The 20,866-nt window shown below is 41.1% G+C and overlaps 1 protein-coding gene across 1 annotated transcript in view; it reads right to left on the bottom strand.

The window, feature by feature from the left end:
• Positions 1-20,866, bottom strand: part of UST (uronyl 2-sulfotransferase) — a 332,908-nt gene that overhangs the window by 46,480 nt on the left and 265,562 nt on the right. Inside the window, exons 6-7 of the mRNA XM_003811525.4 lie at positions 11,438-11,535; positions 9,190-9,347 (exon numbers count right to left, since the gene is read on the bottom strand). Coding sequence (XP_003811573.4) covers positions 9,190-9,347; positions 11,438-11,535 — 256 coding nt within the window. The remainder of the gene's footprint in view (positions 1-9,189; positions 9,348-11,437; positions 11,536-20,866) is intronic.

Here is a 20,866-nt window from a genome sequence, read left to right as displayed (position 1 = left end):
TTTTTTGGTAGAAACAGGATCTTGCTGTTGCTCAGGCTGGTCTTGAATTCCTAGGCTCAAGTGATCCTCCTGCCTTGGCCTCCCAAAGTGCTGGAGTTACAGGTATAAGCCACAGTGCCCAGCCTAGATTTTATTTTTAAGCTCTTGCCTTTAATGGCAATACATACTATGAATGCTTAGTACTCACTAACTTCTGAATTAATGATTAAATATAAAGAAGAGTTTTAGAGAAATCACAAATTTATGTTTTGTGATGAGCCTGGAGACAGAAGCGTGAATGTCAGTGCTGTCCCTTAGGACTTGGCGAGACTGTGAGCAAGTTGTTCAGCCTCTTTGAGCCTTGGTTTCCTTGTTTAGAAAATGAGAAAAAAAAATTGTCTTCCTCAACTTCAGGGGATTTGTGTAAGAATCAAATGAGATCATCTATATGAAAGTGTTTTATAACTGCAAATTTTTATACAAGTAATTATGACTTAGAAACTTACTGATTTTGTGATCTTAAGATGATTGCATCATGTATGAGTGCTATATAATAAGGAGTCTAGTTGTTTGAACATGGGTAGGTGCACACACACCACACACACACACACACACAAGATCCAGTGCTGACACTATTAGGATCTGAGCCTGGGACATGACTGGTGAAAAAAAAAATCTTTATAGAGAATATCGATGGTAAATGAACCAATAGCAAATTGGAGTCCTGTTTTCATCAATGATAATTGAGTTTTTAAAAACAACTTAATTGCCTTCTAAAAATAGCAAATCTGAATTCCTCCTAACCATCATTGTATATTTGGGAGTTTCCAGAATATTTTTGAGTTTTGCTGTAGCACAGAAGCAATAGAAGTGGAAAATAAAAATGGAAATTAAAAATGAAAGAGAGAATTTGTTTAATTCAGGCTTTCTAAAATGTTAGTTTTTAAAACTAAAGCCAGAGTTAGTGGTGTATCTATATAATATATACATTATATATTATATATATTATATATTAGAATATAAAATGTATATATATTATAATATAAAATGTATATATAATATATTATATATTATAATATAATATAATGTATACAATATAATGTATATATTTTATATATAATATATAACATAAATATATACATTATATATTATATTATATATTATATATTATAATATAAAATGTATATATAATATATTATATATTATAATATAATGTATACAATATAATGTATATATTTTATATATAATATATAACATACAATATATACATTATATATTACATATAATTTATATATAATATATAACATACAATATATACATTATATATTACATATAATTTATATATAATATATAACATACAACATATACATTATATATTACATATAATTTATATATAATTTAGATATACATATATATACTTTTAACTCACATAAACTTATTTGATTGCAAAACTCCACCCTCTTCCCCTAGTCGCCACTGGCTTTCATAAAGTGCAGTTTGAACTACTGCAATCAATTGGACTTGGAATCCTTTTCATATCCAAAAATCTCATTTTTAGGCCTCAAATTGGACATAATTGTACATCTGTGTGCAAGCGTTATGTAAACTCCCGTCTGCAGAGCAAAGTCTATTAGGGAACCTAGTGCACTTTCTTGAGAAAATGGAGAGACATCGCCACCTGCTGGACAGAAGTTATTAATTCATTAATTTAGTGTTCTGAAGTACGTAATTCTGCACATGGAAAACAGTTTTTCAAGAGCTGAATCTTAGGAATCTTACTTAAAAAAACTCGATTATCATTCTATGTCTATTAAATAACATGGTATATAACAGTCAGCAAAATTCAATATTCAGCATAAGTTAAGGGTAATTGGCCCCAATAACGTCTCAACAGTGGGTTTCATTTAGTGAAAAGTCTTAGCTCCCTAATATTTCTGGTAAGAGTTCAGGCATAAAAACCTCATTAACTTGGATTATGTGTGTCTTCCAGCCCCTTAGCATGTCACTGTAGTAATATTTCCACTTAACTTATTCCTTGCAATTGTTTCTGGAACAGGCTATTGACTAGAATATAATTGTTCGTTCCTCTCTGCCCAAGTCAGTAATACAGAAATATTGTTTCTTAAAGGCATGAGATTTCCTTGTAATGTATCAGCTGTAACTGGTGAAACAGGTCAAGGATAATCATTTCCTTCATTCGTTCCTTCCAATTTTTTCCTCTTTCACCTAGAAGTTACAAAGAGAACCTCAAGTCCAGTTTCTCTCAGGGACAGCCCTGTCTCTCCTGTGATGGGCTTGGTGGGCAGGCTAATTACTGAACACTCACCATATAGTAAGGCTGGCCTAAGGACTCTACATGGATTGATCAGTCAAGACTCACAAGAACCTATGAAGTACATAAGATTATTTATGCATCTTATCCAGGTGGGGAAACTGAGGCTTAGAGGGGCTATACCTTGCCTCTGGTTATGCAGTTAAGTGGAGGAGGGGGTCTAGCATGCGGGCTGTCTATCTCAGAGCCTGTGCTCTAATCATTATGACATACTGGACTGGGCGTGTGTGGATCATGCCAGTAATCCCAGCGCTTTCGGAGGCCGAGGCAGGTGGCTCACCTGAGGTCAGGAGTTCAAGACCAGCCTGATCAACATGGTGAAATCCCGTCACTACCAAAAATACAAAAATTAGCTGGGCATGGTAGTGGGAGCCTGTAATCCCAGCTGCTTGGGAAGCTGAGGCAGGAGAATGGCCTGAACCCAGGAGGCAGAGGTTGCAGTGAGCCGAGATTGTGCCATTGCATTCCAGCCTGGACAACAAAAGTGAAACTCTGTCTCAAAAAAAAAAAAAAGATGGGGGGATAACTCAGTGGTAGAGTGTTTGACTGCATTATGACGTACTGTCTTCTCCACAGGTGTGTGTGTGTGTGTGTGTTATGAAGAGAGAGGGATGGAAATCGTGACCAGAGAGTTGGAGTTGGGACCCCTGTCTTGATCACTTGAGCATCAGCAGCTCCAGGGAAGAACACATTCTGAAGGAGGAACTCTCCAGCTAGGATTTCATCCTGTCCTAGAGGACACCAAGAGGTGGAGACCACCCCCACAACTAAACTTGAGGATTACTAAGGCAATGGGGACTGCCTAGGAATATTTTTGAGGGGGTAAAGGCACCCCATAATTGTGCTAAGTAACAAAAGACAGAACAAGCAGCCTTAACACATTCTGCATGATACACTGGTATTAGAATAATAAGATCTTAAAGACCATCCACTTGAAAACTGGATTTGCTCAGGGTCATATGGGCAGAACCATGGCAGACAAAGAACTAGAAGTTCCTCCTAACTCCCAACTCAATGTCCTTTCCTTAAAGAATAACTGTTCTTTATTATAAATAGACCAAGCTTTTATTATTTAGTATAGAACGCAGGCTGATATTTTTACTGATGGATTAAAATTTGAATTATTTCTGTAGCATACTATTTAAAAGTTTTCTTCTACATATTTGTTATCATTTTCTAGCAAATATCCTCAAAATTGAAAACTGCAACGTCAATGAAATCAGTGAGCACACTACCATCCTTCTAATGGGAGGTCTAATTTATCATTCATGCATAGTAAAAAAAAAAAAAAAAGCATAATATTTAAATGTGTACTCTGTGATTGTTTATAAAACTATTTAAGTATAAATATTCCAAACAAAGCACTTAGCTTATAAATGAACTTAAATCCTCAAAGTTAGGATTTAAGTCACTCGTTTGGAATTCGTTACATATTTTTCCTTTGTAATAGTTGGTGACCATATTCTTAAGGCAGCCCACAAAAGTCTAGTAAATTCCCTACTGTGGCTCCAGTGTTTACATTTGTAATGGAAACGTGTTGAAAATGAATACTAATGTAGTGCTAGTCATGGAAAGTATCTAAAACACAAGGTAAAAGGATTGGACACATGAGTTTTCAAGTCGCTAAGAAGGGAGAAGGTAATGGGTTAATATTAGGTCATAGAGTTCTATGTCTGGATGCTAGGTGGCACTATTGAACCAGAACAGCTCGGTTATTTGCCAAGTCAAGGGTTTATAGAGGGATGCTCATATGACTGTTCCTATTACACATATTCACATGTTCCTTGTCTTTCATGTGTTTATTTATTTTGGCCCTTACCACCACTGAGATTTTAGCTCCTAAAAATTATGACTAGAAAAATATTGATGGCTCACAGCATTGTCTTTAAGAGTTAAGGAGAAAAAGTGTTCAGAAATACATTAATATTCACTGCTCAGAAATATGTGAGTCTTGCCCCTTACTTACACATTTTTGTGGATGACTATGGATCATTCTCTCAACTTCTCTGGCCTGGCTTCAGTTTCTCATTTTTACTTTTATTTTATTTTTGAAACAAGGTCTTGCTCTGTCACCTAGGCTAGAGTGCAATGGGTGTGATCATCATAGCTCACTGCAGCCTCGACCTCCCCAAGGCTCAGGTGATCCTCCCACTTCAGCCTGCCCTGTAGCTGGGACCACAGGCACATGCCATCAGGCCTGGTTTTTTGTTTTTTGTTTGTTTTTTTTTTTTTAGATGGAGTCTCACACTGTCACCTAGGCTAGAGTGCAGTGGTGCAATCTCCGCTCACTGCAACCTCCGCCTCCCAGGTTCAAGCAATTCTCCTGTCTCAGCCTCCAGAGTAGCTGGGATTACAGGCACCTACCACCATGCCCAGTTGATTTTTTGTATTTTTAGTAGAGATGGGGTTTCACTATGTTGGCCAGGCTGGTCTTGAACTCCTGACCTCGTGATCCGCCCGCCTTGGCCTCCCAAAGTGCTGGGATTACAGGTGTGAGCCACCGCGCCTGGGCTTTTTTTTTTGTATTTTCAGTAGAGACGAGATTTTGCTATGTTGCTCAGGCTAGTCTCAAACTCCTAGCCTCAAGTGATCTGTCTGCCTTGGCTTCCCAAAATGGTAGGATTACAGGTGCAAGTCACTATACCCAGCCTCAGTTTCTCATTTTTAAAAGGTGATAAGTAATAAACAAACAAATAGAGATTAATCAATAAAAAATAATTATGTATAAGATGACATATGTGATCATATGTAATAATTATGTATATGTTCAACCAGTGAGGTTGCTCCTACCGAGTAAAGCCTGCTGGGGCCTTGATATTCCCTAATTCAAACTCATGGTCAGGATTGAGCAGTGTTTTCTGAATGCCCACTCCACAGTACTTGTCCTAATAGCAGCAGCTGCGCACCGGCTGGAAGAAATACCAAGCATATTCTCTTGGTTATCCATCTTGCTAAAACTCTAATTTTTATTTCATCTCAAGTACTTACTATCCTAAGCTTCTGAGATACTCTATTCTGTCTCCATAAAATGCAAATATTAACATAAAATGACTGTTTAAAAAAAGTTCTAAAGGCTAAGTTTCTCCAATATTTTTGGTAGGAGACAAATTTACTTGATGTCAGCATATATTTCTACAAGAAAGGAACAGAAGAAAAGACAGTTATGCTGTTATTGAGAAAGGTTATTAACCTGTCTAAATGGTGAGTTATTGGGACAAGTAGTATTGATTTGAAAGAATCAATGAATATCATTTCAATCTAAAATAAGTGACAACCCATATGACTAACAGACATTACGATTTTTACTAGCTCTCCGAATAGTCATTGCTATTAGTGTTTTTTCTTCTGTAATGAGACTGGTATACATATTTTTAGTATTGCTAGAGAGGAGTTACCAGAAGTCAGCAAACTCCTATTTTTTGTTTTTGTTTTTGTTTTTCAATAACAGGACAAACACCAAAGAAAAATGGCCAGTGGTGTTTTTGCATCTTAATTCAGCTCTTCAGATGGTTAGTTAATCTACAATGAGTTAAGGGTCACTAGATCCCTTAAATCAGTATCTTAGATTTTAGCTTTTCTTCTCTCTGTTCTCTAATCTACTCAGTTATCAAATTCTTCAATAAAGGGAAAGAGTAATGATTTTAGTATGCCCTAAGACATGAACTTAGACTAAAAATACAAAGATGAGATGGTGAAGTAACTAGAAACTTGCAGCTATTCTTTCTTTAACCTACTTGACACCAACTCAGTTGTGGTGATGAGAAAACAATATGGGTGCTAAGTCTTCCCTGAGGCTAAAATATATTGAGAAACTGGCCAGGAGTGTGTGTTGATCTCTTGTCCTCTGCCTCAGGGGACACGGAAACTTGTTGGGATAGAGGAACTGTGGACTAGCTTGGTCTTCAATGTTACCGTAGAAACATATCACAAGAAGATGCCCAAGAGAACACAAAACACAGTAGAAGTTACTGAAGCAACAACTCAAAGGTTCATTTTATTGGGCATATAATGTGTGGCAGCTGAGAGAGTTATGCTAGGGTGATATTTAAAGTATTTGACAACCAGCTCCACTCAAGAACTGAACTCAGAACAGTCGCTGAGTGTGACACTGGCCTGGGGTCCTGAAGATCCCTCTTGTGCCATGAATTAGTCCTTTCGTTACGTCACTGTTGGAAAAGGCGGGGGTAACAAGGACGGGCAGCCAGGTTGGCAGGTGCACCCTGAAGGCCGTATAGAAGTGTTTCACTGTTTTAACCGCTAGTCCAGCTGGACCACGTGGACTGGCCAAGTGGCCTGGCTTATGGAAACCTTTCATCCCACTACACAGGAAAACCAGATGTCCTTTATTCTCTTTGAGATATTTACTATGCCAAACTCTGAGGGAAAAATAATCTTTAATTTATGGGTGGAAAGATCATGGCTGAAGGTAAAAGAGTTAATAGTAACTTGGTTTTCAGAAATCTTTTCTCTTGAATTAATGAACTTTCAGATCACGGAATAAAGGCCCATAATTTCTGAGAAGACACATATTTAAATGGAGAAAATAGGAAGTCAATATGATATACCATGACAAGAGCCACTAAGTGGGTCCTCTGGGCTAAGCTTTTTATAGGTGGTTTATCTGTATTCAAAAGCATGAAGATAAAAATACCCTCATCTAGGTTCTCAGGTCCACAACCCCTGTGCTGGGTTTTGCATCCTGTGAATGGTGTGTGTTCCAGACCTCAGGATGGATGGTGATGTAACTGGAAGAGGACTCTCACGTTGGCTCCTCCTCCCAAATGCTGGGACAAGAGAGTGCTCATTAAAATAAACAATAATAATAAAATAAAAACACATACATTTATTTCGTACACTGGCTCTGAGGGTCAGAAATTCAGGGGTAGCTTAGTTGGGTGGTCCTGGCTTGGGATCTCTCATGAGACAGCCATTAACATGTTGGTTGGGGCTGCAGTTATCTGAAGGCTTGACTGGGGTCATAGCAGCTGCTCCCAAGATGGCTCACACACGTGGCTCTTGGTCTGAGGTCTCAGTTCCTCACTATGTGAACCTCTCTTCATCCATAGCAGCTGATCTCTCTCAGAGCAAATGACTGAGCAGACAGTAACAAAGTTGGAAGCCATAATATCTTTTATGGAGAGTGTTCATCTTATGTGTCACCAGGATTTAGTTTGCCCTTTATCTCAGACTGTGTATGAGACACACACACACCACACACCACACCACACACACACACACACACACACACACACACACACCATACAACAAGATAAAGTCAAAAGGAGAAAATGATTAACATAAACCTTTCTTCTTCAAAGGAGTCTAATTTAGGATAAGACCTCTCCTTGCACAAAGAACGGAGTTTATGTTGTCTTCTAGAAATAAAAATCAGTCACATCAAACTCTTTACATTAAAATTCTATAAACTCTTTAAATGGCTTGTTGTTGAAAAGACAAAGGAAATCCTAGTTTCACAACCCCACTCAGGTAAATAGGATTTGAACTCTAATGAGAGCTGGGAGGCTAACGCAGCCTCCACCAACTATCCACCTTCCTTCAGCAAGTCCCTGATGGTGGTAGGGCCACCTTGACCTTGTGCAACGGGATCCAGGGCTCTCTGGGCAAAGACCAGTTTCCCTGGGCCTTGGGACCTACCAGTGATGCAGGTGGGGTTCGGGAACCCTGTGGAATGTGAGGCAGCAGACTGCATTTGGGGAGCTTTCATCTGCTGCTTCCTTCTTTCTTTCTTTCTTTTTTTTGAGACGAAGTTTCGCTCTTGTCACCTAGGCTGGAGTGCAGTGGCGCGATCTTAGCTCACTGCAACCTCCACCTCCCAGGTTCAAGAGATTCTCCTGCCTCAGCCTCCCAAGTAGCTGGAATTACAGGCTCCCACCAACACACCTGGCTAATTGTTGTATTTTTAGTAGAGACAGGGTTTCTCCGTGTTGGCCAGGCTGGTCTCGAACTCCTGACGTCAGGTGATCCACCTGCCTCGGCCTCCCAAAATGCTGGGATTATAGGCATGAGCCACCGCACCAGGCCTATCTGCTGCTTATTTCTACAGGGCAGAATGCCTTCTTCCATCTCAGGACAACAAAACAGAACAATAAACAGATCACTGAATGTGTATTCAAGGCTTGTTGTCACAGCAGTAGATTAAGGAGAATAGGAAAAAACAAACAACGTTGTTTGTCTTTCTCTTTGGATAAAATGACAATGAAAAAATAAATGATGGATTTCTGAAAGTAATTATACTTACGATGATACCACAGGCAGCCCTTGTAATTGCTTTGCCACATTCTATTTCTTGCTGCTATCTGGGGACCACTCGGTTTGTTAGGATAAAATCATAATTGTATTTTCAATTTGCTGCTCTATCTATTCCACTGTCAGGATTTGATACACTAGAGTGCTTTTATCAAATGGAAGTTGGGCCAGAGAGAATTCATCACAAGGATGGCTCTTTCGTACTCACGCATGTTTCCATCAATGGAGTCCAGGTGCACACACACGGATTCATTTGTACCCACCCCAACAACATGCTCAAGACAAGGCTGATGGAAAATGTTGCCAATTTCAGTTTCCAGCAACATGCTCAAGACAAGGCTGATGGAGAATGTTGCGAATTTCAGTTTCCACAGGGAGAAATGGAGCCATTAAGCCTTTGGAACATGGTGCTTTTATGTCTGAACATGAAGCTCAAGATTTTGGCATCTGCAGCTCCTGGTTCTAACTTTCCTTTGCAAGCCCAGGGAACTAACTGCCCTTTGTCATCAGAAGAGATCATTTCACTCCTTTATTTCCTGAGGCCTTTTCAAGGTGAGCAGCCCTGGACACAGACCTCTCATGGAGAAGAGCTTGCTTACAAATGAAGTTACCTGGGTCTTTGTAGATACTGAGCACGCCCTTGAAGTAATGAGGTAAAAATCTTTCCAGTAACAGCAGCACATCTTCCAACTCTTCAAGAATCCCCACGAGCAGGAAGTTTTCATTCACGTTCAGCTTTGCTCTCTCAAGGGCCCATTCACCAGGCTCCCTTTATGGATATAAAAATTTATTTAAAATCAGACATTCATATCTGAAATGCAGCAACAAGATGCTGAGAGTTTACCCCCTCTACCTCCCACCTTCACTTGCATAAGTCCAAATCCTATTTCCCTCAAGGACCAGCCCAGATGTAGCCCCATCCAGGGCCTTCCCAGTCCTTCCAACTGGTGTCCTGCCCTGCTCACCATTCCTTCTCTGTCACTTTCATCCATGCTTCATGCCAAGCCCAGGGCCTTGAATTCAGAGGCCCTGCCTAAGTATTGTGGACAAATGAATGCAGGCACAAGCAGTTAGGTTCTAACAAATACTAATCAAGGGGTGAGTAGAATGGTTTTTTAATAGGAGGACCAAACTGAACCAATTAAATGAATTTAGGAGTTTTGAAATATGAAACTTACCGACATAGTATTTATGTAGAACTCAAAAGAGCTGTCAGGTCATGCCTATTAATCATCTTATTCTTTGGAAGAGTTAAAGAGGAATCTTTGGATTTTTGTTTTGTTTTACTTTGTTTGTCTAGATTGCAGAAGGAAAACAGCCTAATTTGTAAAAATCAGAGAGCTGATTTGTAGACCAGCTCTCTGAACTGACACTAAGGCGAGTGAGAAAAGCCCAGGAGTGGGGCTCCAGGCCTGGCTGTCATTTATCATTTGGGGGAATTGGGCAAGCCAGGGTTCTCTTTTGAAAAATGGTAATAATCACCCTTACCTAGTTCAAAGCATTGTTGTAAAGACTGTGCAAGGTGATATGATGAAAGAGTTATAAAAATCATTGTGTGTGTATCAAGGTGTGGTGTCATGAGTCACCTCTCCAAGATTAGAAAATTTAAAAATCTGAAAAATACTACACGATTTAAAAAATACTTTAGGGAGTTCAAATCATGTTTCCTGTTATAAAGATATTCACTGTGATCAGCAAGTGAGTCATCCAGCCCCAAATCTTCCCAATACCTGAAGCACTAAATGTTAACCAGGAGGTATTTGTTATTGAGGCAAGGGTCGGGGGCAGGGGAGAGGCCACCTGGACTCAGGGGGCTTATGGTGAAGTCAAAAACCAACACTCCTAGTTCTATAATTTGGACTATAAGCAAACTCTTTTGTTATGGCAAATGAAACAAGACAGGAATAACAACAATACGCCTAAAAACGAAGCAGAAATCATAGCATAAGCAAAAAAGTACAATGAATGCGTTGCCGGTGTAGAAGTAGCAGTTCTCCTTTGGCCTTTTCAGAAACACAAGGACCCTCTAGTTAATGTTTCCTTTGGGGAATAATGTCACTTCTGATAGCAGGGGTTGATTTCCTACCAAGCAAATATAATGCTTCATTGTTGCTGCCATTTCTTCTCCAGGCTATGACATTTGTCTAGCACAGTAGATTTCAACTATAGCTACACCAGAAGCATCTGGGGAGGCTGCTACACACGAGACTATGATTGGGTGGGGGTTCTTAACAAGTATACAGGGGTGCTGATGCAGGACCTGGGCAGATCACACCCTGGGGGTCCTGACTCTCTGAGTAAGTCACTCTCTAAAGAAGGTTGTGCCTTCAAGTAAGGTTGACAGGTGATCATTATAAAACACTTTCTTCTCTGCCTACTAAGTATGTCCACTATGGGATTGGGGTGTGGGCTTCCAGCGTCTCAGACCCAGTGACACATGCCACGAGGGCAGGTTGTTGGTTAAGTCAGTCACTGTACAGGAGCAGGCTGGGTGTTCGTTCCTGGTCTTCACGATCACATTTTATGTGACATTTTGTCATTTTATCCAAAGAGAAAGACAAACAACATGGGATGAATAGTGACAAGTATGTTTTAGGTATAAACAAGGGTTTGGTTCCAGTTACAAAGCTTTATATGGTGGTCTCCTGAGGCCTCTACAGACCTTGATTTTTAAATTTCATTATTTATAGGACATTTGGAGTCTCAAATATTATCTTGAAAGATTAATAGTAAACAGGAACTGAATTCCAGAAGGTTGAGAGACTAGGGATACAAAAGATTCCCGCCGAGTACCAGGTTGGTGGGGTTCTTGCCCTTGTTGTGCGTACGTGCATGCCATGAGCCTGCTTTAGCCCTTACCTGCATCTGGGATGCTGTCCACAAAAGTACGGAATGATGTAAAATAACCTGGGGTTGGAGCACTCAGGATAGTTTTCAAGAATACACTCATTGATATCCTAGAAGAGAAAATACAGCAGTCAGATGTCATGTAGTCTCTGCAAGGCTCTATCAAATGCCACACAGTTTAAGTAAAATTCATGACTGAATTACACAGGCACGCCTTGAGAAGATGAAGAGAATTCATAGATTTCATGAGAAAACTTCTTTTTTGCCTCCCAGCATCCTGCTCCACTGGCCAGGCACACACAGGGCTGGGCCATTTTAGAGAGTGCATGCTCTGTTGAGTAAACTGCATCTCTGCACTTCCTGGTGGCTCCGAGTCTTAAGTTTGGTCACAGGCCTTGGGAGAACAGTGGTACCCACTGCGCTTCGTGGTGGCGCCACCAGTTGCCAGCCAATTAGGTATACAGTTGGCAATTAATAAATGTTCGTTGCATGAATTTAGGGCTTCTCTGTGTATCCATGCATCCAACAACTAAGTACCTACAATAGTCTCATAAGAGTTTGCAAATTTTAGAGCAGCTGTAAAATCACTTCTAACATTATATTAGCTTAAAAAGTAGCAGGATGTTTATATACAGACACCTTCTCACTTTCAAAGGCAACAGTTGTGACTTCCAGGTTTTCCATTTCTCTTATATGAGGTTGGACATGGTGTTTCTGAGGGCATTACCAGAGCTTGAAATGGCTTGGTGGGGGTAAGCAGAAGGGCTCAAAACCAACTTTTATCAAGGTAGATTATATTAGAGATTCTAAATAAGACATGCTTCATTCTCAGGTATTTCTAAGGAGAAAAGATAACTCAATCTACAAATAAACCAAACAGCTGTAGGATGTTTTTCCAGAGACTATACTGGCAAGGCAGATTAAGACTGGACACAACTCCCAAATATGGTTGATGAAATTTATGAGTCGGTAGAAGCTACTGTATCTGATATACATGTGTGGGTGTAGGTGTTTAGGTGTGGGTGTTTAGCTAGTAACAATTTTTTTAGTTCAAATTGGGAATGAGAGAAATATAATTTATGCTTTTTCTTAAAAACAATAATCCCCTCATACTTCTTCAGTTTATATACCAATTAAGTAAATTACACAATTACAATAACAAATTCAACGGAAATAAACAGAATCTGCAAAAAACACAATTGAGAGTACTCAAGCACTTGAGTTTACCATGAGAGGCGGAGGTGCAGTTTCCAGGGAGGAACATATGAGAAGCGAATGGGGGGTGCATATGTCTGTCCAGCCATGTGGTGAGGGTGATTAAGAGCATCTCATTGTGTATGAAAACCCATTAAAATGCAAGACACTAGACCTGAAATACCTTTCTAAGAAGAGTTTGACACTGACAGATGTGTGTGTGTGTGTGTGTATATATATATATATATATATGGATATTCATTGCTGCAATGAGTTTATTTATTACAACAAAATATGGCAGAACTTACATGTTCACGAACGGGGGATTGGTTTTAAGAGAAATTATGGTACATTCACACACTGAAATACTGGATACCTGGAAAGAATGAGAAGGATCTGTGTGTGCTATCCTGAAAAGTCTTGGATAAATTTTCAAGTGAATGAAAGTAGACTACAGGACAATATAAACATGTAGGACAATATAAAAATCAACATGTTTACATAAACACAAAAGGATCTGGAAGGAGACACAGCACACGATTGAAAGCAGTTTTTTCTGGTGGTTGGCATAAAGGAAGATGAGAATATACTGAATTTTTCCTTATTCCTTTTTTGAAGTGTTAGCTTTTATTACAATGTATGCATCTTACTTTTTTTTTTTTTTTTGAGACAGAGTCTTGCTGTCCCCCAGGCTGGACTGCAGTGGCGTGATCTTGGCTCACTGGAAGCTCCACCTCCCGGGTTCACGCCATTCTCCTGCCTCAGCCTCCCGAGTAGCTGGGACTACAGGTGCCCGCCACCACACCCGGCTAATTTTTTGTATTTTTAGTAGAGATGGGGTTTCACTGTGTTAGCCACGATAGTCTCCATCTCCTGACCTTGTGATCCGCCCGCCTCGGCCTCCCAAAGAGCGGGGATTACAGGCGTGAGCCACCGTGCCCGGCTGCATCTTACATTTATTGTGAGAAAACTGTACAGAGATTTACACACTGTGAAACAAACCAAAGCTTGTGTGGGCGGGTGCCTGTGCTTTGCCTTAAGGATGCTCTGAGCCCCCTGCCCTGCTCACATTTGAGGGTGTCCTCTGGTAGTTGGCCTCCCCTTGGAACCTGAGCCTTTAGTCCGAGGGACCCAATAACCCTGGTGGCCTCCCTCTGCAGCAGTGGCAACAGGGAGGGGGCCAGGAGCTGGGTGAGAAGCAGAGCCTAGGGTGATTCTGGCCAGGACAGTGTTCATCTGCTGAGGTCGAGATTTCACAAAGAAGGACGGAGTAAAGTGATGGGGAACATCCAAAGAACTGTCACATACGCAGTCAGCCCCCCAGAGTCCTGCATTAACAGGAGGAGCAGGGCATCAGAGACCGCCAGAGCCTCCTACAGAGGCTCTCGTGGCACCTGCTGCTTCTCCAGAGCTGCCCTTGAGCAAGTACTTGTGTGCTTATTTGTTTAGGTTGTAGGTCCCTCAGAGCACAGACTGTTCACTGCATCTCCAGTGCTCAGCACCCTGCCTGGACAAAGCAGGAGTGCAATAGATACTGAATGAGTGAGTGAATAAATGGCAGAAGGAGAGAGACAAGGCACACTGCTCCAGAGCAAGAAAGGAAGCAGACACCTCTTCCATTTGCTGACACTGCCAGGGTTTTGTCCTCAGCAACCCCGGGCTCGCAGGAGTAGACAGAGGGCATCAGCTGGCTGGTGAGGGGAGGGCGGAGGAGGCGCTGGGGCCTAAGAAGGCCACTTCCCTATTGGAATCCACAAATAACCTCACGAGGTCAATTTATAGGAAGACATAAATTCCTAGTTTTAAAAGTGCAGTTAACAATTCTTTTCTTAGACCAAGACGCATCCTGGGGGATTTCAAAGAGTTCCATTTGAGCCCATTAGGTTGATGAACGGCATTCATCACAACCCATCTATGGTGATGCTATAGGAGGATATAAATAAAGATGACTGGACCGGAAGATCCAGAGGAAGCAGAAATGAGCTGAGAAGCCCCAGGCATGGAGCTGCCAACTGCTTGGCCACAACCACAATAAATGGGGATGCTGCTGCCTGGCAGCCTGAGGACCAGGGGCCTGCAGGAAACTGCTCCTGGCACCTCCTACCCAGTCCACTCTTAGCAGAACCGAGACCTTCAGTGAGCAACATTTCAGCCTCCTGGGAAACTAAATGAGACCAATGAGCTGCACTTACAGTGGCCTGTTCTGACGGATGCCTTTCAGTCTCCTAGGACCATTTGGTTGCCCTGGTGTTCATGATTTATCTTTGGTCTAAGATTTATTATCCTGCATTGTTTTACAATCACCTTTTAATACTAAAGTTCTCTCAGCACATATATTTTCTAAATGATTATGCAACTTCATTTTTTCCTTCCATGTAGTGCTTCTAGGGTAAGATTGCTTTTTAAAAAAAGAAAAAAAAACATTTAATATGGATTTCAAACTTTTAAGATTGTCACTGCATTGATGACTTTAGCCAAGCCAGCCTGCTTGCCAGCACCTGATCTACGACTTGCTCCTCTGGTTCCTGAGTCTTGGCACACACCATGGGCACCCCTGCAGGGCCCCTCCCTGCCAAGTCTAGCCCTTTTTATCATTGGGTCTTAACATAAGACCCCACGCTGCTCAAGATTTTGCATTATTAGGGAAATGAGATCATCTCTCTGAGTAAGCATTCCAGATAACTATGAGAATCCTTTTCATTGCCAACACTGTACAAAAATTAATCCATTTGTGTTGCAATGTATTCTAAACTGTACTATTTTAAAAACCATATGCTTTCCTCCCTCTAGACTTTCTTTGTGGGTTCGTCTTTTTCCATTCTGATCTTACAGCAAAATCATCTTTTATCCACTTGCTCCTGTAATGTTTCCACCAGATGGATGGTGATGGGTGACTTTCATCTTTTGAGTCTAAAGGGCCGGCTGGTCTCAGAGGAAACTCCAGTCACTGCCTCCAGTTCCAGAGAGTCCTTCCTGAGGCCTCTCTCACCCTTACTTCCACACCCCCTCTTCACCCCCACAGGATGATGACAGCAGCTTCTCAGCCAGCAGCTCTTCCTTCCACCTCTCCTCCCTGTGTGCAGCCTCCAGAGGTGCCCCAGTCTGCACTTCCTTGCTCTCCTTGGAGGACTCCTATTGACAATGCAACAGGGATAACAATGAGGCACCTGATAACAAACTGTGATTTCCCTGGCCAGACTTCCAGGGCATTTGATATGCAGGGCCAGGAATCTGCATTTGAAAGAAACTCTGGTGACTCTGAGAGGATGGTCACTCTTCATGAGCTGTCAGTGTATTAGGTGATTCATCTCATGCCTTTGCTCTTCCTCTCCCTTGCCACCTCCCTCCTCACCTAGTCTCAATAGCAGGCCCAGGTTTCTGGCGGGGAGAGTTAACATACCCCAGTCCACCTGGGCTAGTGCTCACTTGGGTCCAGGAAAAGGAGACAGATAGGACCATGGGCTTCCTTCCATGCTGGCCATTCACTGCCAGCCACATCTGGCAGATGGGGTCCCTGGGACAGGGCTCAGGTGCCACATCGCATACTCTCTTCCCTGTTGGCTGGAACCCAAATGTCTCCAGGAGTGGGGTCTGTCTGGAACCTCATCCATCAGCTGGGACCTGGTACTCTAACCTAGTTCTAGTTCTTAGGCTAGATCTGCTCCCAACATCGGGAGTGGCCAGAATTCTTTTAGAAGTGGACAGACTTCCTCATGGTGCCCATGAAAGGACTTCCAAGCTGGCCTGAGTGCTCCTGGCATCCTGAAATAACCTTCCCACCCACCTTGCAGGGGCTCCTCTGTGTATCGGCACTTGCTTCACCCACATGAGGGCTTGCTCTAGAGATGAGACACTGCGCTGGAGGCCTGGACACCTCCTACTCCCTCCCTGTCAGCGAATTTTCACAGCCCTGCCTCCTTCTCCTCACTCTGCACTGCCAGGCCCACAGGCCTCTCGTCTGCTTCTGCCTGAGACATAAAACTGCTCTTTTATTTCTCTGTACATCAAGAACTAGACAACTGCTTCCTCTCTTGGATTTCAGTTTTAATTTTAGAAAGGGTGGAAGGAAGAAATTCCCAGGTGGAGTTAATTTTATCACAAAAGGTGAACTTAGAGACAATTCATATTTTACTTATCCTTTTATAAGACAGCACCTTGTCTGAAAGCCACTGAACTGAAAAAAGACTTATTGGTGTTTTGACACAGCTCCATGCTTGAAACATGGATCAGTTTTGTCCATATGGTCCATGGCTTTCAAAGACAGGATTTCTGGCTGCTTTCAATAGCAGAATCCTTAAGAGGCCATATGCAAAGTTCCCTGAATGAGGAAAAGGAGATTTGGATGCTGGTCTCAGCTCCAAGATTAATTAGCTCCAAGATTAATTAGCTGGGTGTCCTCAGCTAAATCGTGCCATCTCTGAGCCTCAGTTTCTCTCAGCTACATAATCTCAGTCGATGAAACTGCAGATGGACGTACCTGGTACCAACTTTTTTTTTCTCTTTTTTTTTTGAGACAGAGTTTCGCTCTTGTTGCCCAGGCTGGAGTGCAATGACGCAATTTTGGCTCACCGCAGCCTCTGCCTCCTGGGTTCAAGTGATTTTTCTGCCTCAGCCTCCCAAGTAGTTGGGATTACAGGCAGCCACCACCATGCCCGGCTAATTTTTTGTATTTTTAGTAGTGGCAAACTCGAACTCCTGACCTCAGGTGATCCACCTGCCTTGACCTCCCAAAGTGCTGGGATTACAGGCGTGAGCCACTGCGCCTGACAATAACCAACTTTTAAGAATAGTTTTATAATCTCAAGATCTAGAAAAAGCTGTAATTTCTTAGATACCAAAACTTACGAGTTAATACAAGGCTTTTACTCTGCATTTATCATTTAAACTTTTTCACCTTTCGTGAACGGCAGAGAGAGAAAACCACCAAGGTTGGTATCAGAAAAACCTCAGTTCAAATCTTGGCTGTACCTCTTGTGAGTTGTGGAGTCTTTGGCAAATGTTCACTTCTCAAAAGCTCAACTTCTTCATCTGGTAAAATGAGGACAATAATACTTGCCTCATAGACCCTTTGCTAAGATTAGAAATCATTTATACCAGTTACTTTACCTGCCACTCACCTGTTAAGATTATGCCATCTTTATTATACCTTCAGCATTTCATTCCTTTTTACTTAATCTTATATTCAAAAACACCATTCCTGGTGATTCTGATAGTTTTTTTTTTTTTTTTTAAATAGTGACTCTGGCTAACTCACAGAGAAAACAGAGAGGAAGAAAAATATAGAAACATGTAATGTGCTATCTATGTCAGTCAAAACAACAATACAATTTAATGGAAACACAAACAGTATTATGCAAAATATACCACTGTGGAACTTTGGACTTCTTATAGCTCATCTTACTCTGCACATGACGCAATGTAACACGATGATATAAAAAGCTCTTTTTCAATGTGGATTTAAAATTGATTTTTGGAGCCAGTCTTCACACGCTAAAAATATGGATATTATGGAAAAGGACGGTTTCTTACGCTGGCTGTGTTAGAAGTGGGAGAGAGAAAAATGACTGTCATTCACCATTGAGGCAGTACCCAAATCCTCGACCCATAAGTGGACCACGGTAATCAGAGTACAAGTTTAATGGGTTAAATGGAATGGATGTGGTCTAAGTTAACTTTTATTGCCTCATACACTCTTCCTTGTAAAAGGCTTTTTTCCAACCTTGTAAAAAAATCTGAGCCAGAACCAGAGGAGTCAAACAAGACTTTTTAGTGAGGCTTAATGGATTTGAAAGTGGCAGATGGCCAGATACCATCATTCTCCCATTCCATGCTCATGTCTAGCGTGAATCACTGATGACACACTCTAGTTGAGATGGGAAGTGTCCTTCAGAATTCTCAATACAGTCATCCAGGAAGCACCAGCATCAGGCAGAGAAGCACGTTGCTCTCCCTGTTGTAAGCACAGCTTGCGATGTTGGATATTTAATATCTGTGGCATCTACCGTAGTGGCTTTGTGGTCCTTTACACTACTTCTGAGTTTATGGCTATGTGTCTGATGGCAGGATGGCAGATAAAGAATTTCTGGATAAGTGAGACATAATGCTACCTTTAATTATTTCATTTCTTTTTCATATGAGTTAAGTAAATCCTTAATAAACAAACTGGCTTTAAAATTATTGGGAAAATAAAAATGGAAATGCCTTTTGTTTGTTTGTTTTTTGAGATGAAGTCTCGCTCTGTCGCGCAGGCTGGAGTGCAGTGGCACGATCTCGGCTCACTGTAACCTCTGCCTCCCAGGTTCAAGCAATTCTCCTGCCTCAGCCTCCTGAGTAGCTGGAACTACAGGCATGTGCCACCCACACCCGGCTAGTTTTTGTATTTTTAGTAGAGACAGCGTTTTGCCATGTTAGCCAGGCTGGTCTTGAACTCCTGACCTCAGGGGATCCACCCTCCTGGGCCTCCCCCCAAAACAGAAATGTCTTTGGAATTGTCAGCATACATGCTTTTTGGGGGGGTATCTATCACCTCAAACATTTATTCTTTGTGTTACAAACAATCCAATTATATACTTTTAATTATTTTAAAATGGACAATTAAATTATTTTTGACCATAGTCACACTGTTGTGCTAGCAAATACTAGGTCTTATTAATTCTGTCCAACTATGTTTTTGTACCCCTTAACCCTCCCCACTTCTCCCCGCCACCGCCATTACCCTTTCCAGCGTCTGGCAACCAATCTTCTATTCTATCTCCATGAGTTCAATTATCTTAATTTTTAGCTCCCACAAATAAATGAGAACTTGCAAAATTTGTCCTTCTGTACCTGACTTATTTCATTTAACATAATGACCTCCAGTTCCATTCAACATGACCTCCATGTCGTTGCAAATGACAGGATCTCATTCATTTTTATGGCGGCATATCAACATTTATTTTAGCGAATATCCTCACTCATTGGGAGCACTAGTCCAATGGAGCTCTTAAATTCTGAAACTGAAACACTTACGGACACAAGAGACCAAACATTTTTTGAAGTCATTCATTTGGATTCCAAGAGTGTGAGTTTCCAGTTTCTATTGCATTGAACTAAAGACAAAGAAATAGTCACAGTTATGTTATTTTTTTTTTTTTGGTTGAGACGGAGTCTTGCTCTGTCTCCCAGGCTGCAGTGCAGTGGCGTGATCTCGGCTCACTGCAACCTCTGCCTCCCAGGTTAAGCGATTCTCCTGCCTCAGCCTCCTGAGTAGTTGGGATTACAGGCACGTGCCACCACACCCGGCTAATTTTTGTATTTTTAGTAGAGACAGGTTTTCACCATGTTGGTCAGGCTGGTCTTGAACTCCTGACCTCGTGATCTGCCCACCTCAGCCTCCCAAAGTGCTGGGACTACAGGCATGAGCCACTGGACCCGGCCAAAATAGTCACAGTTTTATGCTGAAATGTTCCATTATAAGATGAAGACCAATCTAGTATCCAGCTCAGTTTTCATTAGATTTTTGGTAGGCTCTTTTCAATGAACTACAGCAAAGTTTACTAAGCATTTGAGATGCCTGTAGGCAGGACCCTGTGGAAGCTGTAGTGCCTCTCCCCCAGAAATATCCCTGCACTTCTTCTGGTTAACACAGTGTCACTCAAACAAGGAACCGCAGTCTTTGAGGTTCAAGGGGTTTTGATGCTTTTCAGAGATGTGGAGCCCACAACTACAATGGTTTCACAGAGAGTCTGGAAAACACGTGGAGCCTAACCAAACAAAAATAACACATCCTGATGGAGTCAAACTGGCTAATAGACAAACTGGTTGCTTCTATTTCTATAACAAAATATTTATCATAGTTACATTCCAATTCAGTTATAGAGATTAGGGAAATTGTAGTACATGTCATTGTAAATAACTGCAGTCATTTAAAATGTTTACAAAGAATATGTAACTATAGGAAAAATGCTTACCTGAGAAAGTCAGGATAAAATTATATATATAATATGACTACAACCCTAGTTTTTTTTTAAAAAAACTTATATTTTAAAGATAGATGGGAATAAAATAAATTTAAAAAAATTTAAATGATTGGATCTAACATGGTAGAATAAAAGATTTCCCCCTTTTTCTATTTTGGTCTTAAAATCTTATTTGATGTATATATGCTATTGAAAAAAATTCAAAAATGTTTGTCAAAGTAATATGTACATGTCAAAAAAAAAAAGAAAAAAGGTATAATGAAAGCAACTGTCTCTTGTTCTATGCCTC

Source organism: Pan paniscus, chromosome 5 (assembly GCF_029289425.2).
Source record: "Pan paniscus chromosome 5, NHGRI_mPanPan1-v2.0_pri, whole genome shotgun sequence".
Classification (NCBI taxonomy): Eukaryota; Metazoa; Chordata; class Mammalia; order Primates; family Hominidae; genus Pan; species Pan paniscus.
Note: the sequence above shows the minus strand (reverse complement) of the source record. Positions and strands in the feature narration are given on the sequence as shown.